The 24,404-nt window shown below is 37.2% G+C and overlaps 1 protein-coding gene across 1 annotated transcript in view; it reads right to left on the bottom strand.

Moving 5' to 3' along the window:
- Nucleotides 1-24,404, bottom strand: part of bckdk (branched chain ketoacid dehydrogenase kinase) — a 28,234-nt gene that overhangs the window by 3,178 nt on the left and 652 nt on the right. Inside the window, exons 2-10 of the mRNA XM_084114174.1 lie at nt 23,143-23,211; nt 22,730-22,840; nt 18,528-18,575; nt 16,874-16,993; nt 16,617-16,715; nt 13,824-13,897; nt 10,820-10,948; nt 5,118-5,207; nt 1,574-1,729 (exon numbers count right to left, since the gene is read on the bottom strand). Of these exons, the coding sequence (XP_083970300.1) occupies nt 1,574-1,729; nt 5,118-5,207; nt 10,820-10,948; nt 13,824-13,897; nt 16,617-16,715; nt 16,874-16,993; nt 18,528-18,575; nt 22,730-22,840; nt 23,143-23,211 (896 nt within the window). The remainder of the gene's footprint in view (nt 1-1,573; nt 1,730-5,117; nt 5,208-10,819; nt 10,949-13,823; nt 13,898-16,616; nt 16,716-16,873; nt 16,994-18,527; nt 18,576-22,729; nt 22,841-23,142; nt 23,212-24,404) is intronic.

The raw sequence follows: 24,404 nt of genomic DNA, 5'->3' as shown, positions 1-24,404 counted from the left end.
TTTAAACAATTACTTTATTTGTGAAAAAAACTGTAATAGGATTGCAGATTCAAGAAGTTGCCATAAAGTATAAGCATGTTTATTTTAAAGATTTGTTTTCTAATTTATTTAAAATGTATAAAATATAAAATAAATATAAAGTATATAATAAAAATATCGGCTTTATATCGGCCATCCTATAAGATATCAGCATCGGCCATCAAAAAACCAATATCGGTCGACCACTAGTTTACACAACAACGATGTAGTCAAAACTTTGCTTTTTTTGCGTACAGACGACAACGGTGTCAAAACGATCCCGTTCACACGGATCCGGGAGAAAACGACTAAAAACAATGTATTCTGCTGCTAGGCCAGTAGTTGGCGATGTCACCGTAAAGAAACACTACGTCCCTATAGACTGAACACAATACACATGCGCATGACGTCATCTTATTCACAAACACTGTATAGTCTTCACTGTATTAAATATAAACGGATTCATATTAAAGATAAAAAAGTGATTCAGTCAAAACCAGTGAGTGTTTTTCTTATTTTATTAACATTAATGAAACATTTATGAGGCTGCTGTGCCTTTAAGAATGAATGCACGGATACAGTTACACATCCAATTGTCTCCCATTTGTTTTCATGTAGGACATAACAGACTCTGTTTACATTGAAAACTCCACAGTCCACACGATGTGCATTTTGACATAATTGTGTGTGTAGCTGTGAAAGAGAACTGAATTCGAGACTGCATGCATGTGAGGCGAAAAGTATTTTTTTTTAAAAGTACAAAAAGTATTCTCGTCGCTTGATGAACTTAAGGTTGAGCCACTGTAGTCACTTGGACTATTTTAATGACGTCTTTATTAACTTTTCTGGGCCGGCAGAATGAAATTACTTAGAAGCCTTTGAAGGAGTGAGACAGCTCTCAGATTTCATCAAAAATATCTTAAATTGTGTTCCGAAGATGAACGAAAGCTTACGGGGTTGAAACAACATGAGGGTGAGTAAATACTGACAGAATTTTCATTTTTGGGTGAACTAACCCTTTAACTAGTACCACGAAGTTAACTAAGTGTGACACTTCAGAAAATCGATGTTTGAAATTGGTGAATCGATGCAAATCAGTAGAAGATTGAATCGCGATTAATATATGAATCAATTTTTTCCCGCACACCTACTATATTGTGACATATAGTATCGAGAAATAAAATCTCATATCATGTTATAAGATTTTGGTCATATCGCCCACACCTAACAGCTGGCATCTGTTCTTCAGAGGGCAGTGTGACACTATACTCCAAAGACTTGCAGATCCAGAAAGAACAGGCTGAATCTGGATCATGTGCAGGCCACTTCAGCTATTACTCTGGTCTTGCAAGAATGCAAAGAATCTTGCAAAGTCAGCCGCCGCATGTGGACAAGATGTAAATATTTACATGCGAAGAGGTGAAAAGCATTTTGCATTTGCAAAAGAGAAACATGTTCCCAAACAGCACATCAATCATTTACGTAAAAATCAACCAAAGCACCAACATTTTAAAGCAGCTTGTTTTGGTACAGATTTAGATCCATCTGCTCTTACCCATGCATGGGTCCGGACTGGGGGCCGCTGTTGGTCATGCTGTCGAAAAGGTTGCTCATGCGAGGATCCTGTGTGCTCTGTTCAGCTGTGCTGAAGTGGTAATCCATCACCTTATCCAGAATGCTGTGAGGAATGCCACCACCACGGTCGGAGATCCTGCAAAATCAGTTCAACATCACTTTGCTTAGTTTCAAGTTTCATTTGCTTGCGTAATGCATATATACATCATTTGCAAAAATGGTTCCTCAAACATTTTGTATAAAAAAAATGTTTTATAACGAAAACCAGCCATCAGGAGTCAAACTAGTGGAGGTGAATGGACTAATAGAGTTAACAACTCGAACATCACAGCTTTCTGAATCAAAATGAGCTTGAAATTATCTGAGCGAGCGGTTTCAGAGAGAGAGAGAGAGAGAGAGAGAGAGAGAGAGAGAGAGAGAGAGAGAGAGAGAGAGAGAGAGAGAGAGAGAGAGAGAGAGAGAGAGAGAGAGAGAGAGAGAGAGAGAGAGAGAGAGAGAGAGAGAATCAGGATTGGTCATTGAGTCGTGACTCATTCTCAGCTCGACCGATTCATGTCAGAGCAATGCCCACAAGGCTATCAGCTCCAACTATATTTTTCATATTTTTGAAGCAAAGTTACAAAGATTATTACATATATACTACCATTCAGAAGTTTGGGATGTGTGTATACAGTAGATACCCAGGCTAGGAAAACTGACACCCTTTATTCAAATATTAACAATTTGTTGAAGATTTGTAAGCATATTGCGTAGTTGTGCTTAGAGTCAAGTATTTTATTTGTGATAACGCAATGAAACATGCCCAATTGACCCTTCGCAGGGAGCTTGATTGACAGGTGATCTGACCAATCATACTCCGCCATCCGCCATTTTGTCCGACAAAGCAGTCAGGAGAGTTAGTAGATTAACATGGGAGGATTTGAACTTGAAAAACGGAGTGTACTGACGCCTTTCTGTGGTTAAAACAACATTCCTTCTTATGTTTGTTCATGTTTATTTGAGGCTATAAATTAACTAGAAGGAAGAGATGATCGGTTCACGAGCAGCTTTAACTGATGCTCTACAGCGATCTGTCACGACACATTAAAGAGACACAAAACTGTATTTATTGTTTAAATTTCTTTTTAAAAAAATGACCAAATTTGAAAGGTGGGACTTTGTTTAATATGTTTAATATCAAACGTAACCGAAAAGTAACCTGATCTGTCCTGTCTGTCAGCGTGTTGTCAGTCTCCTCTCTGCTCCGCGATGTATTTTTCACTGCGTGAGAACATGGTGTGGCGTGAGAACGGCGTAGCTTGTCGGACATAGCGACAGTAACTAAGGGGGGCGGGTCTTTGCGAACGGTCAATTGTGCACACACAATTTTTGGCAAGGCTTTCAAACAAATAAATTATGAACACATGCAAAAACAGAGAACCAACAAAATAATAATAAGGGATTATGTTGTCATTTTTTGTCAAATAATTTTGTCAGATAAGGGTCTTGTTCTTTCCTTGCCAAAATCGAGCTGACATCATGTAGTCTGAACCCGGCATAAGGTAAATGATCATGTTTCATAAGCCTTTAATTTTTTTAAACTGTGTACACATCAAATGGCAAATGGATTGGACCAAAAACAGGGGACTTTGCTTCCTCATTTCAGACGTCTATTAAATGCCACTGAAACACAGTCAGTGCGAAGCATTGAGGTTCATGCTTTCAATAAGACAAAGAGTTTATGGTAAAATAAACATTGTCCATGGGTAAATTTGCTCAGTGTCGACAGAGGTTTTAAGCGCACTGCTGAGTGTGCACAGCAAGATAATGCACATGGTTATAAAGGTAGCACTCCACATGATGAGGTCTCTGTGCAAATATTTGACAACTAAATGCTTCACTATGGATGCTACCGTCTCAACAAATTATCCAGCATTTCCAGGAAAAAGCGTTAATTCCATTCTTCTGAGTTCAAAGCAGAACAACCACATAGTGTTGTCACGATACCAAAATTATTGTTTCGATACCGATACCAAGTCAAGTATTGCGATTTCGATACTTTTTCGATACTTTTCCTGAAAAGGGAGAAACACTCTCAAATATCATTGCTGTGCTTTATTTTAAAACCGGGACAACATTCTAATCATATAACACACTAATAAATGAACATATGAACAGCAGATATATTAAACATTTGAACAAAATATGAAATATCAAAATATAAAAAATAAATTAGAGCAATGACATTCAAGGTAAATTTTTTTATAAATTTAGCAGCATTATCTCATTTATCATAAGAAACATAAGAGCTTTATCTTGATTCTGAACTTTGAATAAAAATATGAACAGTGATTATATTAAACAATGTTTAATATTGGTAACATATGATAAGCCTCATTGGTGATATATTTGGCATGTGGGGAGAGAGTTGTGGAAGGCCTATATTTCATGTTAAACATAAATATATAGCAGCAAAGACAACGTCGGCAGTGTTGACGGCAAAATAGGCTACAGAATAATTCGTTCTGTATTGAGAGGTGCAATATTTGAAAATCGATAATATTTTTTTAAATTACATTTATATTGTATTTATGTCAAAACTTTCAAACATCAAAATGTCATTTATTAATATGTATTCGTGTCAAAATGACATAGAAACATCTTTTCCTATTCTATTTTGCCTGGAAACGCTTCCAACACGCTTGCGTGTCGCGTGAAAAATAGGTGTCGGTTCCATTTCTAGCATGCACACGTTTTCCGCGCGTCTCGAGCTGCGCCCAGACGCGTGTGTCACGCAGGCAGTTAACATGGGAGCCGAAATAAAAACGGACATGACACGCAGCCAGTGTGTCGCCGGCCTTACAAATCTGGAACGCGGTCATTCTTAGAAGTATCGATACTAATAAATTAAGGAATCGTGACGTTTTTAATTTCCGATTTACTTTTGAAGTATCGGTGCACCGTGCAACAGAGCAAGGTAGGCAACGTACTTCCATATGTCACTCCTCGCGTCATCTTTTTCTACGAGTCGTGGACCACTTGTGCTCGCACATGCAGCCATCTCGCTGTAGTGTTTTGTCACATGACACTGACAGCGGCAGGTTCTTTGCTGCGTGCGTCAGGAAAAAAACACAGATGTCCATAGGGAGGCGCTTTTTTTTTTTTTTTTTTAAGTATCGATACTGATAAATGTAGGTATCGTGACGTTTTTAATTTCCGAGTATCGCGATACTTTTGAAGTATCGGTACACCGTGCAACACTACAACCACACCTAAAATCCTAAGTGTTCATGCATTAGGCTTTGTTCAGATAGCCAACCATCAAGATAGTTTTGGCACACCTGACTCAGATCTCTTTCCTTTTGAACTCCAAACAGCACAAAAACTCCTTTAAAAGCCTTTTTTTATTTGATAAATCTGTATGTTTTAGTGTGAATGGTCAGTTTGGAACATGTTTTTTCGTTATTCCCAACTTATTATACATTATAATGTATACAGATTGTGTGACGTGGTTCAATGGCATTAGAATCGGTTAACAGACTCACCTTATGACAAAGTCTGTCTCATTGTTGGCAATTGTGACCCCCACATCAGGCACATTGTAAGGGGTGTCCAAGTGACTCTCCATGGTGGCCCTGAAGATCAAAAAGAAACCTTTCATGAGTAAGCTCATTTAAAGGGATGGTTCGGGGTAAAATCAACCTAGGGTCCTTTGCACCATGACCTCGACCTCAAGCTTTTTTCCCCTTGGTCGAACATTATTAAAGTTAGAGCTTATTTAGAGATATCAGCCGAATGGCTTAGTGCAGGCGCTAATGGATCCAAGGTTGTATCTCGTAAATTACCCCACTAATAATGCCTGGAATGGTACCAAACTTCTACAGTAGTTTGCAGAAATATGACCACACCTGCCTTCTCTGGCAAAATACCTCACCTCTCCTGACTTATTGCATGTCGTGCACAAGGTGACAGTTATTTAAGAACGCATCACCTTAAATGCCTTGAAGCGAAACCCATCGAGGAAGAAGAATGACGTCATGTTTACAGCTGTGAGAATTGAATCTGTCAGATTTACAACACGTCAATTCATCCGCTTCTCACGAAATACGTGAAAGTGGCCGGTGCAGTATGAGAGGAAGAGAGTAAATTTTAGTAACCTACACAATGTGTGTACCTAAACACGTCATCAATTTATAATTGAAAGGATTGTTGTTGCCGCTTCCATAGACATCAGTTTGTATTTTACAAACTATAAATGTATTGTTTTGCTAGTACTTATGTGTATTTAAATGTCCTAAAATAAACCTTATGTGGTTGAAAACACTGAATAGTTGTGATATATGACAGCGCTGAGCGCATATGTCTCTGGCTCAGAGCCAGCCAACGCTGAGCCAGTTTGATGATCACGCAATCTGAACGTTCTAATCACACCGGTGAGAACGATCGTACCTGTCAAAGGGTTAACTAGCGATTACGTGCGGTGATGATGGTGTTACGTCGTTAAATATCTTTTAATTGACAGCTCAGGCATTTAAGTGGCACAGAAAAATGAGGCACCAAAATCTGCATTTTGATTCGGTCCAGTTACATACCGGTTACACACTGGCGCCGGGTTTCGGTACCCGACCCTAGTCCTGTTCACATAGCGGCAAAAATGAATATGCCTACAGAGAGCGCGCGATATTGACATCAACTCGATAAAACTGTGATGCATGTACTTTAAGTCGTCTTGCGACCCTGTGAGTCACTTTCCATTTTAGAGTCTGACAGCAGCTGTCAATTAATCCGTCACTGCGGGTCTCAGGTGCACGCCCCCCGCTCAGCCCCGCCCTCGGTTCGTCCCCTGTATCTCCGCTGGGGTCTGCCCACTTTTCCAGCATTTTTCAAATATTGCCAGTGGGTGGAGTCAGGCTCTGACCAGGGGTTTAGTTACCCTTTAACATTGCCATATTCAATAACATGCTAAATCTATATAGAGAGTTGTCATGATTGAATTGAATATAACAAAATACATTTTCAAAGCAAAACGTTTTCGATGTTTTGAAGGTGCCACGGTCCCTACCCATTTTAAATAAAGTGAATACAGAAATCAAATGAATGAGGAATGGGATGTGATGAGGATCACAGTCTGTGTCTCTGGACACTCTCAGTTGTGGGAACTGTACTATTGTAAACCAACTGTGACTTGCCCTTCTGCCAGGAACATGCTGTTCTCTAATAACTGTCTGAAGAGGAGTCTGATCCAAGTGTAGAGAACAAGATCAGAAACATGTTATTATATTCAAACAGTCCTTTCCACACTTGATCCTATTCTGTGAAAGTCAAGAGTTTAGTGGCTTTGCATACATGCTTGCACAGACAAGATTAATAAACTTTTTTTTATTTTATTTTTTACATTAGTCTCATGTTAGGTTAAATCTTGTGGCCAATGCAATGTTTTCACTATACTAGACATCTTTTGTGAGAGAGTTAAATGCAAACATTTTGATTTTCATTTTAAAAGTGGAAGAACGAGTCAGACTTATTTTTCACCATAAACGACGACATCATGTTGTTTTTGACATCTGTGAACAACGTGAGGCTGTTTCGGATTTAAGTTTTCTGCCTCATTTGTTAATATATTTTTAGATATAAAAAGGTAACTGTAGACCTCCAGACCGGTCCGCATTGATTGTCATGCAGGTATGGAGATTTATATATGGTAAAATATACAAGTTGGTTTCAGCAGACTGTATTATTTTGAGAGGCTTTAATTGAAGAATTTTGGGATTATCATAGAAAACCTGTATCTTAATAATGAACTTGGACTGAACTTGGCCGGCAGCCAGTGTCAGCAACACCAGTAATAACAGATGGGTGAACTGTGGGTGTTGCTAAGACTGCAAAATATCCACAGAGAGGGTGGGGGTGTGTGTGTGTGTGTGTGTGTGTGTGTGTGTGTGTGTGTGTGGTGTACTAGAATAGGTCCCATAACCGGAAATTCAGCTTTCAAGGTGTTGTATGCACATGCAGACCTCAATGCCACAAAGATAGGGTGCTGTGGTTGGATTTTAGTGCGTTGCTATATGGTTATTAGGGTATCCTGGGTGGTTGCAAGGGCACTGTTACGTGGTAATGGTATCTATGGGATACTTTCACCAGTTATTCATTATTCAGCAGGTGAAAAAATGAGCAATGATTCTTGTCTAAGCAAGCTCAAATAATACAAGTTTAGAAGACCTGAAAGGATAGTATTAGCAAAATAACTGACTAAATCAATAATTACCAATCAAGTCGCTTCAAAATGAGTTTAACACCACACTGCAAAAAATGCTTTTCTTACTTAGTAAGTTTGTCTTGTTTCCAGTCCAAAAATTTAAATCAAGATGCATTTACTAGATGAGAAAAATGCCAATAAATAATAAATCCACATTACAGAGTTGTTGCTTAAAAAAAAGCAAAAATGATCTGCCAATGGGGTAAGAATTAAACAGAAACAAGATTATTTTTCTTATCCCATTGGCAGATAATTTTGCTTGTTTAAGAAAAAACTTACTTAATTTTGATTTATTTCCCCGGAAAGCAAGACATAATATCTGATGGCATTTTACTCCCCTAGTAAATGCATCTTGATTTAAGGATTTTTAGATATTTGGACTGAAAACAAAAAAATACTAAGTAAGAAAAGGATTTTTTGCAGAAAAAAAAAAGAATGTATTATGCAAAACCTTTCAAATAACCTTAACATTCTTCATAATTATTATTATTTTTATTATTATTATCCTAGTACAATCCTTAATTTTAAAGATTTATATGTACACAGTAGTGGCCAAAAGTGATGTCCAGTCTAGGAAAATTGATATATTGACCCTTTATTCAAATATTATTAAAAATGTCTTAAAGATTTGTAAAATTATTAAAGATTTTGTAAGCATAGTGTGTAGTTTGCTCACTTGCTTTGTGATAACGCAATGAAACATGTCAAATGATGTAATTTTTGGCCAAGCTGTCATACAAAAAAAATAACTACATATGCAAAAACAAGAGAGCCAAAAAAATACTATTAATGGATTATGTTGTGGTTAATGTATGCTGTTTCCTCTGAGTTTTTTGTTTTGTTTTTGCACACTAAAATGAAACCTCTAGCTTGCTTTTTTTTGCCAAATAATTGAGATAAATCCCTAAACCAAGTTTAGTGTTTTGTTCTTCCTTCATATTTAAATCATCTAAATAAATATATAACATTTTCTTCATATTTTGACGGTTTAATCAAACTTCCTGGGTCATAAAAACAAATATCCCTTTCAGACATCAATTTTGGCCACTACTGTATATCAATAATTACCAGTCATGTCATTTCAAAATGAGTTTGACACCATAAATCATGATGAAATAAAGAAAGACAAATGTATTATGCAAAACCATTTAAGCAACCTTAACATTCTTCTAATCCTTTAATGTATAATCCTTTCATTTGCATTCCTTATTACTGTGTTTCCTGGTTTTATCTAACTATAATATCTGGCACTATATTAAAATATTTGAAGACATTATAAGCCTTGTATGATAAAGACTTTTCTTCAGTGCCATAGATTTCTCTTTTTTCATTTAAATGATCATTTCATAACTTCAGTGTGCCGGACGGTTGGGTCTCAATGACCCATGCTTGCCATAACTGCGCCAGATTGAACAGCAAACACCCAAAAATCAACAACCAGGAAAAGTTTCAAATTCCAGGCTTCCTGCATAACATCCCTGAAATTTAAATGACTTGTTTTTCCTGGCGTTTCACCGAAGGCTATTGTATTCACACAAGGTCACAATACAATAACTCCTTCATGCACTGACGGACAGGCAAAATTGCTCACACATAAATTTGGGTCATAGTTACTGCAGCAACTGTTATACACAGTAATAATGGTTCAATGTTGTCTATATGAGTGGCTGTTAAGACAACAACAACTTGCTACAGTCCAAATAATACAACTGCATCAACAGCAAATCTGACTGTCACACCAGGATTAGATAGTTAAAGCTGCAGTCGGCAAGATTTTTTTTTATCATATTCACTGAAACCGACACTATGCTCTGACAGAACAACATAAATCAGCCGGTTTTAGAAAAAAACCTGCGCTTCTCCCTAGGGCTGAACGATTAATCACACTTAAACCGAGATCGCTTAGCGATTATTTTTTATGCGCAGCTTGTCATTGATGTACGGCTCTGTAAACGCTGCTCCCTCTGAAAACACTGAGTTTGAGTCACTTATAACATGCATTTGAAAAAACAACACGCGTCAAACATATTTCCAAAACATGAGAAGCATTTATGAACCTCTTGTCCAACAACAGACAACATTTAATAACATGCATTTACTCCAAACTCACTTCATAACGACAGTTGAGCTCCTCCTTCTGTGAGATGATGTGACTTCTTACACAGAATAAGGCAGTCGTGTATTTAAGTTTAAGTCATATTTAATCAAAGCTTTTCAGTCTTCTGTTTATTCAGCTACAGCGATAGGGATTTCCTGGAATGATGCGCATTATTGTACTTCTGTGGCGAGGCATATTTATCGTGTTTGCATGAGAGCGCCCTCTGGCGTTCAAATGGGGCAGTATTTACTACCAATCAGCCGCACTCCACTGACAAGCTGCGCATAAAAAAAAAAAAAAAAAAATAAAAAAAAAATCGCAGCCTTTGCCAAATCGCGTGCGGTTTTATTGCGATTAATCGTTCAGCCCTACTTCTCCCTCCACCTGCAGCCTGTTATTTGTTTTGCAAAAATCCACCACTCCCGGTTCTTCTGGTCCAGTCAGCGCAGGGCTGTGTGAGATCTGATTGTCAATCACAGTTCGTGCACACGCCACAGATCCCCCCTCCCCCACGCACATTACAATATCACATACACATGCCTGAAGTTCGCAGGTGTGTTGGATTGTACAAAGCGTGATGGCGGAGCGAAAATCTACTAACAAGCTATCTTGCTATCTATGGGTAGATTAGCCAGGGCAGCCTACCTCCGAGTCCATGGTGTTGATTAATGCTAAAGAGACGGACGCGTTACATAAAATCTGGTGCACACGCACTGACGAGCGCGAACTCGATGGGAGGGTGCTCGCTGGTAGTGGGGGAGGGGCATGAGAGTTGTAAACATTCAAAATTTTGGCTAAGTCCCCTCAATCTGCCAGACTTGCCGACGGCAGCTTTAAGATAGCATAGTAGGTGTGTCGTGTCGTCGTTGACCTGTATGTGACAGGAACGTTACCTCATGGCGTTCTTCAGCAGCTCAGGCAGGATGTAGTCCAGAGGCAGTGGAATGAAGGGAAAGCGGGCCGCCACATGGCCGTTGATGCGAACACGTGGAGAATTCCCATACTGATGCTCACAGAGCCGTCTGCAGGGAACACAGGCATTGAGACATTCACACTACTAGTCAAGTTTGGACAGATCATCTTTCTCAGTCAACCTCTTAGGCTGATAGAAAACTGGGGACCAATTATGCCCTATTTTCGAAGCCTTGACTTTGCCTGAATGTTCAAAATAAAATCAAAAACACTACATTATTTCACATATTTTACACTATTGCAGCACCTCTCTTTCCAGTCTGTCAGTAACGCTTTTAGTTCCTGTCGCTATGAAAAAACACATTGTGCTCTGATTGGTGGGCTGAACCAGTGTGTTGTGATTGGTCAACCAAGACTACAATGGAGGCGTTTTAGAGAGTTCAGAAACAGTGCAAATTGATATAGAGAATAACTCCCTTTGGAGTGACTTTGCAAACCTTTTTCAGTAACATTAAACTAAAAAAAAAAAAAAAAAAAAAAAGCATAATAGGACCCCTTTAATACAATTTGTGGATCCCAAACACTGATTTAGGGCACCAGAAAAGACTTGCTGTTGACAGGTTTTAGACAGCAGATAAAACGGATATCTTCTGACAGGATTCGGCGTTGGATCTACTATTTCTGACCTGGAGACTCAATCTAACACTTATTAATTCTGTACTATCATTCAATCAAACAACAAATAAAATGTCAATTAGAATTAGAAGAAATTATTTCCCCCCCAAAAAACTAAGCTTTTCGATCAAAATGTTTTTAAAATTCATTAAAAAATGATTTCAGTTGTGAATTCGTATATGATATTGTGATCATATTGTATATTGTACAATATGATATTGTAAATAAATCAAACAAAATAGCATACAGAGAAAACTAAGCACAGGCTACTGGTTCTGCCTCAACAGGTTCTGCAAGTGCTGCTGTGGATATACTGAAATTATTGCCTGCCATTTCATTTAAAGCCATTTCAGAAATAATATTGACACTAATTAATGAGAGCGTCTCATTTATAGCCAGCAAATTCTGGTCTTTGAGGGAACGCTTTGATCATCCCAGTGTGAAGAGGAACAGGACAGTTTTGCTGACGCAGCATCTGTAAATCATGAGACGAGCAGGAGCAGAGCAGTCTGACCTTCACTCTTATGAGACCAGGAGAGTGCTTTTGTTACGACTGCAACATCTAATTGATAATGAAAGTAGATCATTATTTCAGTTCAATCCTCCCCGAAAAGGGAGACTGAATACATTATTACTGGCCAGAATATGCTGCAAACAGGACCAGACTATGTCGAAAGTACATATGTCGAATCCTCGTCTAATGCGCAATGGGTTGTGGGAAATATTAGCCGTTAGAGTGTGCACAGATCTGCAATTCTAACCAGAAATATACGACCATTCTGGTATATTTGTAATACTTATTTCAACATACTATGATTTGGGACACACTAATTCTAATCTTAAAGGAGCAGTATGTAAGAAATATATTTCAATTAATCATAAAATGGCCCTGATATGTCACTAGACATAAGAAATCATGTTCATTTCAAATACTTATATCACTGACAACAGTAGTCCGGCCAGGATATTGTCATTTAAAAGTGAAGTTGCAGCCCTCAACTGATGTTGATGTTGTCATGTTGTGTTTTTGGCCTGATGCGCCACCCTCCACCTATCTACCAATCACGAAGTCAGTTGTGTTTCAGCATCCGGGTTGCCAGCTCTGCTCTAGTTACCACAGCTGCAGCTACAAACGTGTCAGCCTACGTTCCTGCTGGATCCTGCAGCCTATCTGGCAACCTCGAGGGGGGAGGGGGATACACCGCTCTACAGTAATTTGAAAGTGATTGCAGTACCAGTTTTGGCCACAATCTTACATACGGTTCCATTAAATACTATTTAGGAGAGATAGTATGTGAATTGGGACGAAGCATTTGGTTGGGAAGCCGCAGTGAAGTAAAATAAGGGTGACGGCGCAGGCGCATGAAGCTTTAGCAACTGCACATTCCTCAAGGGCGCGAGCATGAAACCTGGGACCTCATACTGTACACAGCCTGCATTGTGACCTGATTCTTCTCAACCGAGATTTATAGGAGGAAAATATGCGAGACAGGCACACGGGGCGGGTGGGACATGACCCCAACAATTTACAACACATAAGATATCAGTGTTTGAGTTGTTTCATACAGCCATCCTCAGGACATGGGCAGCAACATTATGAAAACTTTTTCAGTTTTATTATGAAAATTTTGAATGTCAACAATAAGGATTATTTCTGCTGGCCCAGTTTTACAATATCATACTGTATCTACATGCACCAGAAAAACTTATCATTTATTAAAACTAAGTGTTCTATATATATATATATATATATATATATATATATATATATATATATATATATATATATATATATATATAAAAAAAAAAATCTTGTAAATCGTTTTACTCTAATTTTCTACTTTGGAATAATAGCTTGAAATCATGCCTCTATAAATGTATAACCGGAGTAAAGTGTTTACATGCACTGCAAATCATTCCTGGACTGTTGACAAATTAAACTCATGTCGAATAAGTAAATATGCGTTTTGCTCCCACACAGCAAATGTTAGACAGTAGCTTGACAGTGACCTTTAACACTCATCTTGGTAAATCACAAAATTCTTGGACACACACACACACACACACACACACACACACACACACACACACACACACACACACACACACACACACACACACACACACACACACACACACACACACACACACACACACGCTGCAGTAAATGGAGCTGACTGCACTGATAACAGAACAAAAAGCTTTTCAATAACCTCTTAAAATAGTCCTCGAGTCTTAAGCACTCACATATGTAAACAGACGGCAGGATGAAAAGCGGATGGCAAACAGAAGAACGGACGACACACTCACCGAGCAAAGTCAACCCATTTCTCGATGATCTTTTTAGGCGACAGGCGGCGGCATATAATGCCAACAAAGTCAGCCTGAAATAGAGCAGAGAAAACAGAAAATTGTCAAGACACAAAAATAATACAGCAAGCATCCATAATAGGGCTTGGTGACTATATATAAACAGTTCTACAACACAGGAAGAGATAATGTTTATACTGTAAATATCTAGTGTGATTTAAAAAAAAAATCTGACAGAAGCAGATGCACATCTGTTGTAATCAGCTCTGTTTATGATAGGAGCAATTTAGACGATTTTGCAATTTATGGCATGTCATACACTATGCCTGATATCAACACAGTAATTCAAGCAACATCACAACTTGTATCATTAATACAGAATTCTGCCAAGTACTATTTTATGACGGCTTCAAACGTAGAATTGTATTATTTATTTACAACGTATAGCTGTTTTGAGTCAAACTTAAAGGCGTGTTTGTGTCATGTCGGAATGACCGTAATTACGAGATCACATCCTCGTTGAACTCGTAATTGTAAACTCCGAATTTTCTGAGAGCTGCAGATTGATTTTACCGTTGACAGTGCAGCCATAAAAACACATAATTCATAGTCCAAAGACGTGAACAGCTCCGAGTAAAATGTCACGTGTTGTCATCTCATAATTACGACATGGCGTAAACGCAGCATAACAGCTCAGGCAAAAATGTCTGAGCTGAACTATTAATCTACTGAAGATCGCAGATGAGTGTGGGAGTGTACATTTGTATATTTAGTCTGTGCACGTGGGTCATGCAAAAATATTGTTGGCCCACTTGGCTGCCTGTCCGAGACACTTATGTCACAGGGCAAATGGTTGAAGACTGCACTGCTCTTACTGCTGCGATGTCCTGTCCATGTGCTCATGGGTATTTTAAAGAGAACTGGAAAGTTTCCTAATATAGATATACTGCTCACAGCACATTTCCATTTGTCTAATGCAAACGATTTTAAGATCCATTGCTGATTATCGAAAACATTCGTAATACGTAGACTATCAGATATCAACATCAACTGCAAGCGGTAGATCCTTTTATTTAGCACCCAAACTCTGGAACAGTCTTCCTGGCCTTGTTCGGGATTTGACTGTACTTGGGCTGCTATATAAGAACTGAACTGAGCTGGCATCATATTTTGCAGAACTGCTTTATAGATGAAATGAACTAATTTAATAATTGATGATCTTTACACAGGGTTCGTACACTTTTTCCAAGGTCAAATTCAAGCACTTTTCAAGCACTTTCCAGGTCCATTTTAAAGCTTTTTCCAGCACCTTACACTACCGTAAATTACATACCAATTCATAGTTAAAATTCTTATTTAATGTTTTTAATCACATCAAAAGAGATAAACAGCCAAATGTTTCATAATAGCAGAGGGCTGCACGATATAGAAGAAAAATGAGATATGCGATAACTCATTAAATAATGCGATATTCAATATGCGATACGATAATGCTTAAAGTGTGTCAAATTAACTTAAATTATCTTTAAAATGATATAACCTACACATACGCGTTTCACATTCTTTTTGTGATAAGAAAATATCCCTACAACTTCAAGACAGTGAACATCAGTGTTCTGTAGCATAAGAAGTGTTATTTTAACATCACTGGGGTTTAGGGGTTCAGGTAATCCTACATTAGGTTTATTTAACAACAGAAACTAATTAATCAAATGTAAAAATAAACACTGCTTAGTTTTCACTGCATGAATAAAATATACTGATTCTTATTAAAGCTACAAAAGTTAGCCTATTCAGCCAAAAGCAGTGAGTGATTTTCTTTGTCTTTTGTTCATGACCCCAGTTATTGCAAGCCGTTGCGATATGCAATTATGCATATTGTAATATATACATTTGCAATATTTCGACATATTGTGCAGCCCTAATAATTAAGCCAATCACAAGTTTTATTCTTCAAAATGTATCACTAAGTATATGAATAATATACTTTTCATTTTATTAATGTCCAAATATTGCTGACCAGATAATGTGATTTATAGGCTGTAAAACTGAATTAATTTAAAATATGAAGACTTAGAAATATTCAGAAATATTTGACAGGCCTTCCCGTTTTGGGACACATTATTGATATAGACAAGGTTTGAACAATATCTGAGTGCACAGGCACCTGCCTGATAAATGTATTTCATTGCCAAGATGTCTTGGGCCAAGACATAACGTTAGCTAATACGTTTACTGGAATAGAGCAGTGTAAATATTGCATAGGGCCAGCAATCAACGACTGTTGTTATGCACTGGGCTAACGTTTGCAGGTTAATTTGCACATTACAGTTCTGTAATTTTGGCAATGTTCACTGCATATTCCACAAATGAACATAACGGACATGCAATACTTGCATTACATTATCACACCAAGTACTCTCAGTCACTAATGGTCCTTTCAGATAGGACGCGGACCGCGCTGCGCTATGAAATGAAACCGATATATTTCAATGGCTTGCGCCGCGCGACTCGGACCAAAGCGGAGCTCAGCAAGGCATTTTATCCAAAATTCAAGCACTTTTCAAACCTTGAAAACACAACATCAAAATTCAAGCACTTTCAAGGATTTCAAGCACCCGTACGAACCGTTTACAGCAGAACTGAATCAACACTGAACTGTCTTCAGCTGAACAACAGCCGAAATGCACCATTTTCCTGTTATCACTGTAAGCGCTATATAAACAGAGGTGACTAGACTTGACTTGAGTAAGAAACTGAAAATGAGGTGCTATAATGTGCTATGAGACGTACGTTCTCCTCATGCAGGGCAATGTGGTGTGTGGCCAACATGCGAATGCCCAGACGAGACGTCAACGTTGTGTCCAAGAAATTGCGAACCAGAGTCTCGTCCTGAACAAACAATGTAAAAAACAAAAAACAACAAAAAAGTTAGGTCAGGTTCACTGATTATTACCAATATTAATGTGTGTATGGACCAGGCAGAAAGATGCTACAGTAAGATTATTCTGTTGAGGGTGAACAAAACACTAGGGGTTTGGAAATCTTACCACAATGTGTTTACGACATTCCCTGAATCCTTCAGCTAACATGGTGACAACGTCTTTGTGATCATCAAGAAGCTGTTTTACAAGTTTGCTATAGCGAGCCTCAGTCTCCTGGTCTTTAATCTGAAGATAAAAACATTGGTGGAAAGGTTAACAAAATAATATTAAATGGTATTTTTTTCAAATATAATAGACAATTTACAGTCATTATAGCTAAATAAACCCTGGGAGTGGTGATCGGTCTTAAAGGACAAATCCAGTGAAAAATGAACCTAGGGGTAATTAACACATGGTTACCGAGTCGATCGTTCCCTGCGATGCGTTTTCATGAAAATCGAATGTATAGAGTTTTATCTTTAAAAACAGATTAGCTCATAACAGTAGTATATGGGGCACAGAGTAAGTAAAAATAAATCGCTAGTTAATACCACTAACAAGGCTCAAAATAGCCTCACACTAACACGGTAACATAATGAGGGTCCTTACATACAAACCGAAGCATTGAGAACTTTGTAAGTGTACAGAAAGTTTAATAAGAAGATACTTTATAAAGACAGTACATTACGCGTTGACATGCAGGATCCATCTTGGAAAACAGTCTCGACTAATCGAGTCACGAACGCCGTCGATAGGATAGCTGGTCGATAGTTTACGTTTGTGAAATCTAACGTAGCACGGCGTTCGTGGCTCGATTACCGTGTTAGTGTGAGGCTATTTTGAGCCTTGTTAGTGGTATTAACTAGCGATTTATTTTTACTTACTCTGTGCCCCATATACTACTGTTATGAGCTAATCTGTTTTTAAAGATAAAACTCTATACATTCGATTTTCATGAAAACGCATCGCAGGGAACGATCGACTCGGTAACCATGTGTTAATTACCCCTAGGTTCATTTTTCACTGGATTTGTCCTTTAACTGTTATTCCGCTTATGTGGCTTCATCCCAAACTAATAAACTTATCCAGTTACTTTAGTGGAAAATGGTTGGACACATTTTAATGAATTTGTTTCTCATGATCTTTTTATCTAAAGTTTGTACTTAAATGCTTGAAAGCACTTCAACAAATTTCCTTACAAAAAATATTAAAAAATGTAATTAATTCAGTTTTTGAAATGGATGGTTTGGATAATGAATTTCAGAGAATAGAGAGCTCCTTCAATATAACGTTTATAAAGACAACAACATTTTGAACTGCAGTGTTAATTTGTGTCATGTCATATTTTGGATGACTTTACTATTCCTCTAAAATAAGGGGGAAAAAAGTGACAATAGTAACAAAGAATGATTAGTTGTGTCCAAAATTTTGACTCATAATGCACAAGCCACCAAAATAACAAGAGTAATCCCTTCAGTTGCCTCATCTTTCCGGTTAGCAGATATTGTGCAAAATGGGGATTTTTAATTTGACCATAAATAAACCTGAATTTGACATTCATGAGTCAGCATTCTACGTAGTCGGTGAGTCAGTCAACAAAGACTAATGTTTCACTGGTGAGAGGCGAGACTCCACACACACAATCTTCTACAACGGCTGAATCAGTACACTAAACTCACAGGCTTCTCAGGTTACAGAATTACTTATAGAAATGTGCAAGCTGGTCAACAGTTGACTAAGCTGTGTATGAATTCATATGTACAGGTCAACTTGAACTTACAGCTGGGAAGTCGCTCAGCATGTGGTAGGCCCTGATATAAAGCTCGTGCTGTGGAGAGAGAGAGAGAGAGAGAGAGAGAGAGAGAATGGATGAGTACAATATATGGGTAACAAATGTGCAGTGGTGCGGTTCCTGGAGCTGGTGTTCCCAGAGGCCTGTGTGCTTCATCCTTCCCTGAACCCCATTCCTGGCCCCTCACCAACCCTCCACGAGCACATGGCTTACATTCTTCTATGGATTCGAGGAACAAATGTCAATAAGAAGACAGAAGGAGTGATTGGAAAACGCATAAATGTGCTAAAGGTCCTGAATGATCTTAACGGAGAAGTAGGGGTGTAACAATACCCTCATGTCACGATTTGATACATATCACAATACGATTATTGCGATACTCCAAGACATATGATAAAAAGTTAACAAAAAATGTACTGTTGATTAAAATCCTAAATTTGATTTTACATTATGGGTGTAAATGAATAGGCTTGGACTTGGTGCTGGTAACGCAATGCATGGGACAGTGGTGACACCAGAATAAAAATAAGAATTCTGAATCTGAAAATACAGAATTATTTCAGACGAATATGCTTGCACATTTAAAATAATGTAGGCCACTTTTTACTGGTAACATAATACATTTGGCATTATCAGGACCCACAAATATTCCCCCATTGGATTATTATAAATTATAACATTATATATAGCACTTTAATGTAGTGCTGACACTAAAACTCTGAAAACTTCCTACGATACATATTGTTGCATTTTTGTATTGCAATATTTTGTGACACAATACTGTTACACCCCTATGTAGAAGGGAACTGACTTTTGCCAGTTATCACTTTTAATGGTTAGTATGTCACGATTATAGACTATAAATAATTTCTAAATCAGTATTTTTTCCTGTTTCCTAGTAAAACTATAGAGGTAAATATATTTGATAATCGAAAATGGCATCCACTACTTTTCAAAAGATTGGGTTTGGTAAGATTTTGTAATGTTTTTGAACAATGTATTTTATGCTTAAATGTTTATATGCAAAATGTTAGTTTATCAAAAAAAAAAAAACCCCAGCAAAAACAGAAATACTGTGGAATTTTATAACAATTTAAAATGGTTTAAATTGTAGTTACATTTAAAAAGAAAAAAAGTCAATTTAAAATGTAATGTAAATTATTTACTCAGTCAGGCATATTATAGTTATCTGAAACTAAAACTAAAACCATAAAAAAAAAAAAAAAAAAAAAGTCGTCTTATTTTAAAAAAAATGTAAGTAATCTTAAACCTAATTTATTTCAGCTAGTTGCCAATGCAACATTTCTAATTTTCATTTAGTTTAACGATGTACAAGTTCAACTCATTCAAAATATTAAATAAACACCAATTCAAAATATTAAAAAGAACTATAACAGTATCTCATTGATAACAAAATAACACTGCTCCAGTCTTCAGTGTCACATGATTCTTCAGAAATCATTCTTGTCTTTACTGTTTCTTTTGATCAACTGCTGAATAAAAGGATTTATTATTATTATTATTATTTTTTTTTTTTTAATATTACTGACCCCAAACTTTTGAATGGTAGTGTGAGTTAATAATACTTCTACAGGGAAAACACTGATTAATAAACTGCAGTATTTAAGTTTAAAGATTGCTGATTGAATTGTTCTGAACATCTCTGGACTGAACTGGTGAGTTCTAGCGTTGGGTATCGAGAACCGGTTCCATTTTAGAACCAAAAACCGGGGATTCGATACCTAAATACCTGAAAATCATAAAACACTTAATCTCTTCTTTGTTCGTCTTTATCATATCTTTGTTCAGTAGTATTTATTTGTGCAATTGCTAATTTGTCTATTTGTTATTTTTTTTATTGAGTGTTTACTTGTATTTAATAATGCTTGAAATTTATATTAGGCTAATTGTATTTTTAAACCATAGAAAAAAAGTTCTTTAGCCTGTTGATTTTTGTTCGTGGTATTCAGCTACAATGAAATGTTTTGACTTAGAATAAATGTGAATGATTTCCAAGGTTTCTTCTTTTAACCTTCTTTGAATCGAAATTAGGAATCGCAGAATCAGAATTATTAAAATTCAAACGATACTAAACCCTAGGTAAGGTCATCTCCCTCAAAGAAAACAAAACAAGCTGTAGACGAGACTGTCTTTAGGCAGATGTGGGTAAAAGTTCACAGGAGGAGGACGACGACTCGCAGAAGGAAGTAAACAAGGAGGAGAAAGGGGAGGGGCGTGGATCCTCTTTCGGCTTTATTACTTGACGATTGTCGTTTTGTTTGTCTGGACCATGAAAATGAGGATTGACTGTGATGGTCCTTTTTGTTATTTATGTTTTTGTCTTGAAGAGAGGAACAGCTCACAGACCAGGACATGACATATAGTGGTGTCCAAAAGTCCACACTGAAATCCAATCCTGAAAATATTCTGGAAAATGATTCTGGATTAATAAAAAACTTGTAGAGTTTGTGCAGCTTGAGTTCTGCTGTCATTGAAGCAAAAATAATGATAAATAATATCATAATTAAATTAGAAAAAAGGAAAACAGAAGCCTTTTCACTAGTGGTAGTGGCCCCCACTGTAGTCAAAATGCTGGAATAATACAGTGCACAAATAAAACGATTTTATTTGGAGTTTGTACTATAAACAAAACATGAGAGCAGGTGTCTAACCATTCAGTCAGTAAGCCCAGTTTACAGTCAGCATGAAGAACAGAACCACAGAAGTAAAGCACATGAAGACATTAATTAAAAATAACATGGTTTCAGAACATGTTATCAAATACCCGTCAACATAAAATTATTTAGTGAAAGAGTGCTAAAAGATACACTACCATTCAAAACATTTGGGGTCGGTACGATTTCTTTTTTTAATACTATTGAAAGAAATCTTCGCCAAGGCTGCATTTATTTGATCAAAAACAGTCAAAACATTATTGTGAAATATTTTTGTTTTATTATTTTTAGAGGTCGACCGATAGTGGATTTTACCGAAGACGATAACTAGGTTGGCCCACACTGGCCGATAACCGATACTTTTTAAAATGGATACTGAATGAAAACAAACATAACACATAAAATATAGTGCTGAACTTTAAATATATATACATATAAACAGTACTGAACCATGAAAATGTACTTTACTTTTTAAATATAAATATTAATATATTAATTATACCTATCATTCATGTTAGTTCCTTGTGCATTAACTAATGCTAAGAGATACAACTTTAAAATACAAATGTATTAGTAAATGTTGAAATTAACAAATGAATCCTTTTATTAACCTTAGTTCATTTTACAAATGGACTATTATTGTAAAGTGTTACCATTTCATATAAATCCAAAACGTCATGCTTAAAGACGGCCATCTTTAAATATCTACACAAAGGGCAAAGGCCATAGCACTGTAATTAGACACGTGTATATTATATGTATACTCTCACTTTATTTGCTTCTTATTAGAAGACGATGATTATCTAATCAAAATAACAAAATATGTATTACAGTGACGATAATAAAAGAACAGAAATTTGATGCGTTTCTGATTTGTTAATATGTTTCTTCGTAATATCGGTGTCAATTAATCGGCAAAACCGATCAATCGGTCGACCTCAAATTCTTTTTAGTATTCAAATTTGTCAAAAGAACAGCATTTATTTAAAACAATAATATTTAACAACATTATAAATGCCTTTACTGTCACTTTTGATCAATTTAATGCGTTCTTGCATAAATAAAAGTAGTAATTTATTTAAAAATCTTGCTGACATCACACTTTTGAAAGGTAGGGTATAAGTGGATTTTTCTGAGGAAAGTTGCATGGTCTGATGGATTTCACCAAACTTAATGCACTGAATAAACCCACTGCATGTATCGATAAAGCACTTTCCATCCATCCCAAATCAACACCAGGACTCTGTTTGAGGGACTCAAGCAGGCAGTAAGACGCCACTGCAGAACACTAGGGGCTTTGATCAACATTGAATCAAACATGGATAGTTCAGTTCTCCATCACTGTGCCAAAGTTAACCAACCCCAGCTCCTCATCACCTAATATGCCCTCTGAGAGTATCAAGGGCGGAGCTTCTTCAACAAACCAACTTGTAAGAGAGACGGTAACCTTAGCCTTCACAACAGAATGAATGATAACAGAGAAAACCTAGGCTACAGAGACGCAGGGGAACTCACCACTTGGAGAATGGTTGGGTTGCAGCCGATAATGAAGGGCAGGCTGCGGAAGCCCTTAATGCGATGTGCGATACGGACAGGCAGCTCTTTGTGCAGATACTTGGCACTGCTCTGCATTGAATCAAATGACATACAGAATAAAAAGCTGAAGCATTTTCTCCAACACTAACAGGATATTAACAGGACTAACAGTATAGTAAATTAATATGCTCATATCCTATGATATTTACATACCACCACTGCATCATCTAGGAGTCTACAGTACACATATAGAGGATTTGTTATATCCAATGCAATAATGATGAAATACAAGTTTGTGTGCTGACAAATGGCTGAAACAACTACTTTTTAGAAGACTAGCACCAATGTGGGTTGGGATAAATGCAGGACAGTGGAAAGGAGTGTGTAATTACCAGGATATGTTGTCCATCAGGAGACTTCCCTACATATAGCATTGTGGCTGGTGTCAGTCTGACAGAAGGCTGTGAAGAGAACATTGCTGTTAAAAATAGCATATACTTTAAATATAGCAGTGCTTGATTTGATGATGTACGTGCTGAGAGACTCTTAAATGAATAACTAGATGTCTTTCTTAGAAAATTCACTCATTTGAACGATCTATGACTTAAGGTTTCAGTCCTCTTTGTAAAAGTCTCCAAATCTATTTAGTTTTATAGGATATCGTGACTAAGGGGCCGTTTAATCAACACAGTTTTCAACTAAAAACGGAAAACTTTGAGCGTTTTGGCCGCTCATTTACACGACAACTGTATTTTTGGGGGCCTGAAAATGCCAGCTTTTGAAAACGGGTTTCAAAGTGCAAGTTTTTGAAAATGATACCATTATCGTCTCCATGTAAACAACAAAAATGTGAGTTTGTGAAAACGGTGACGCCATGCATGTGTCCAGCACTCTGTAAGTCTCCTCCAGCACATCCCAAAGACTCAATGAATTTAAGGTCTGGACTCAGAGGTGTGTTAAAATGATTCTTCATTGTCATCCTGGAATATGGCCATGATGAGTCTTCCTCTTCCTACATGGTTGTTTAATGCATTTAATGCTCCATGAGGGTGAGTAAATGATGACAGGATCTCCATTTCTGAGCAAACTATTCAATTGGCTTTAAATTGCTTATCTTAAATGTACATAATGAACCTGTTAGTACAAAAAGAGCAGTGGCAGAGCACAGTAATCACATTGGGTTTTGTTGAGTCACCAACACAGTCCCAGTGAGATGCTCAAAGTAGGACAGGTTACATAAGGATACCGTGCAAACCAGCACGACTTAGACCATGATGGACATTCAGACGCATGTTTTTTAAAGTGTAAGAACAAATAAAATTGACTTGTCAAATGGTTGTGAGATTTTTGAAGCCTACTGCCCTTGGTGTGTGAGACCTGCTGTGAGTGTGTGTAGACCTCATGGCTGTTTAACTGCTGACACCGAAGATGTTTGCCAGCAATCAAGACACAGTTATTGGGTATTATTGGACAACGGCAACGGGGGACGCAATTATATGTATTTAAATTATTAAAGTTAAATTATTTTGGGGATATGGTATTCTTTTTTATGGTTACTGATAGCAGCTAAACAGCTAAATGGAATTTCACCGGATGACTAACTTACAGCAATCTCATATGTGGTAGTAAATGTTACCTTACCCATTTTACCACT

The sequence above is a fragment of the Abramis brama genome, assembly GCF_963993115.1.
Source record: "Abramis brama genome assembly, chromosome: 5".
Lineage (NCBI taxonomy): Eukaryota > Metazoa > Chordata > Actinopteri > Cypriniformes > Leuciscidae > Abramis > Abramis brama.
This window is presented reverse-complemented; position numbering and strand designations above follow the sequence as displayed.